This window comes from Oncorhynchus gorbuscha, unplaced genomic scaffold (assembly GCF_021184085.1).
Source record: "Oncorhynchus gorbuscha isolate QuinsamMale2020 ecotype Even-year unplaced genomic scaffold, OgorEven_v1.0 Un_scaffold_2300, whole genome shotgun sequence".
Lineage (NCBI taxonomy): Eukaryota > Metazoa > Chordata > Actinopteri > Salmoniformes > Salmonidae > Oncorhynchus > Oncorhynchus gorbuscha.
The window spans coordinates 53029-54889 of record NW_025746851.1 but is presented as its reverse complement, the minus strand read 5'-3'; the positions used below and the strand labels follow the sequence as shown (position 1 = coordinate 54889).

The following is a 1861-nucleotide window of genomic DNA, read 5'->3' as shown; positions in this document are numbered from 1 at the left end:
GGTTGAAGATATCCCTCTAGTGGTGTGGGGGCTGTGCTTTGGCAAAGTGGGTGGGGTTATATCCTTCCTGTTTGGCCCTGTCCGGGGTGTCCTCGGATGGGGCCACAGTGTCTCCTGACCCCTCCTGTCTCAGCCTCCAGTATTTATGCTGCAGTAGTTTATGTGTCGGGGGCTGGGGTCAGTTTGTTATATCTGGAGTACTTCTCTTGTCCTATTCGGTGTCCTGTGTGAATCTAAGTGTGTGTTCTCTAATTCTCTCCTTCTCTCTTTCTTTCCTCTCTCTCGGAGGACCTGATCCCTAGGACCATGCCCCAGGACTACCTGACATGATGACTCCTTGCTGTCCCCAGTCCACCTGGCCATGCTGCTGTTCCAGTTTCAACTGACCTGAGCCCTAGGACCATGCCCCAGGACTACCTGACATGATGACTCCTTGCTGTCCCCAGTCCACCTGGCCATGCTGCTGCTCCAGTTTCAACTGTTCTGCCTTATTATTATTCGACCATGCTGGTCATTTATGAACATTTGAACATCTTGGCCATGTTCTGTTATAATCTCCACCCGGCACAGCCAGAAGAGGACTGGCCACCCCACATAGCCTGGTTCCTCTCTAGGTTTCTTCCTAGGTTTTGGCCTTTCTAGGGAGTTTTTCCTAGCCATCGTGCTTCTACACCTGCATTGCTTGCTGTTTTGGGTTTTAGGCTGGGTTTCTGTACAGCACTTTGAGATATCAGCTGATGTACGAAGGGCTATATAAATACATTTGATTTGATGTAAATATAGTTACAGTAAATATAGTTACAGGTAATGCTACAGTAAATATAGTTACAGTAAATGCAATATATGACCAGACCTGAGTTCAAATACTATTTGAAATCTTTCCTGTATTTGTGGGAGGGAGCGATGGTGGATGGGGAAGCCAGGTGTTGCACTAAAAACTGCATTTCATATTTGACTGAAAGCAGAACAGCTGTGTTGCTGTTTTAATTTGACTCTCCTTGGAGTGGTCCAACCATCTGGCATTTCAGGTCACTTTTTCCTTTCTTAGTACTCTGCAATTTGTAAACGACATCACACCAGAGGTCTTTCTTGTCTGTTCTCTTCAGCACCTCTGTAATTTTGAACACCTCGTAGGGAGGAATCAGCACCTCCTTCTCATGAGCCATCTGAGATGCGTACTCCCCCAGTGGGGCACCAAAGTAGGTGGTGACCTCAAAACAGGAGCGATTTCCAAAGTGTTTAGTGATTTTCTTGTCTAAAGAGCTCGAGGTGAACTGTCCGAATCGCATTTCAGTATTTCGGACTCCGTGGAAAGACACGTTGGTTCCTCGGAATGTTTGGAAACGCTTATTATTCTTGTTCAGGATTCGTAAAGCATTGGTCAGAAGGAAGTGCAGGGAGTGGTACTGGAATGTTGTGGTGTAGCTCTTCTTTTGGGTACGAGTGGCAGCGTTGAATGACTTGTAGACGTTGGATGTTGCATTCACATACACCTGGATTGCCAGGGAATAGTTTTTAGACAGTTTTCCTTTTTTTGTGTAATGGTTCTCAGCAGCGGTCCAAGCCTGGTTGAAATCTTCGTTCTCTCCTCTCTCTTTTGGCAGGTAATAGTCATGCACCTTCCCGCGCATCTTCTCCTCACAGCCCTTGTAAGACAGTAGATTTTATGACAGTTAACCTGTGGATAGACAGTCGATGTTTTGACAGTTAGCCTGTGGATAGACAGTAGATGATAACTGTCATAACATCTACTGTCTATCCACAGGCTATGATAGTTATCATCTACTGTCTATCCACAGGCTATGACAGTTATCATCTACTGTCTATCCACAGGCTATGATAGTTATCATCTACTGTCTAT

The 1861-nt window shown here is 45.7% G+C and overlaps 1 protein-coding gene across 1 annotated transcript; it reads right to left on the bottom strand.

Annotated features, from left to right (window-relative positions):
* Positions 1–983: 983 nt before the first annotated feature.
* On the bottom strand, positions 984–1655 carry LOC124025599 (ecto-ADP-ribosyltransferase 5-like; the record flags this gene model as incomplete). The annotated part of the gene is made up of 1 exon (XM_046338959.1): positions 984–1655. A coding segment is annotated over one exon (672 nt), but the record flags the coding sequence as incomplete, so codon positions are not given.
* Between the last annotated feature and the right edge of the window lie 206 nt (positions 1656–1861).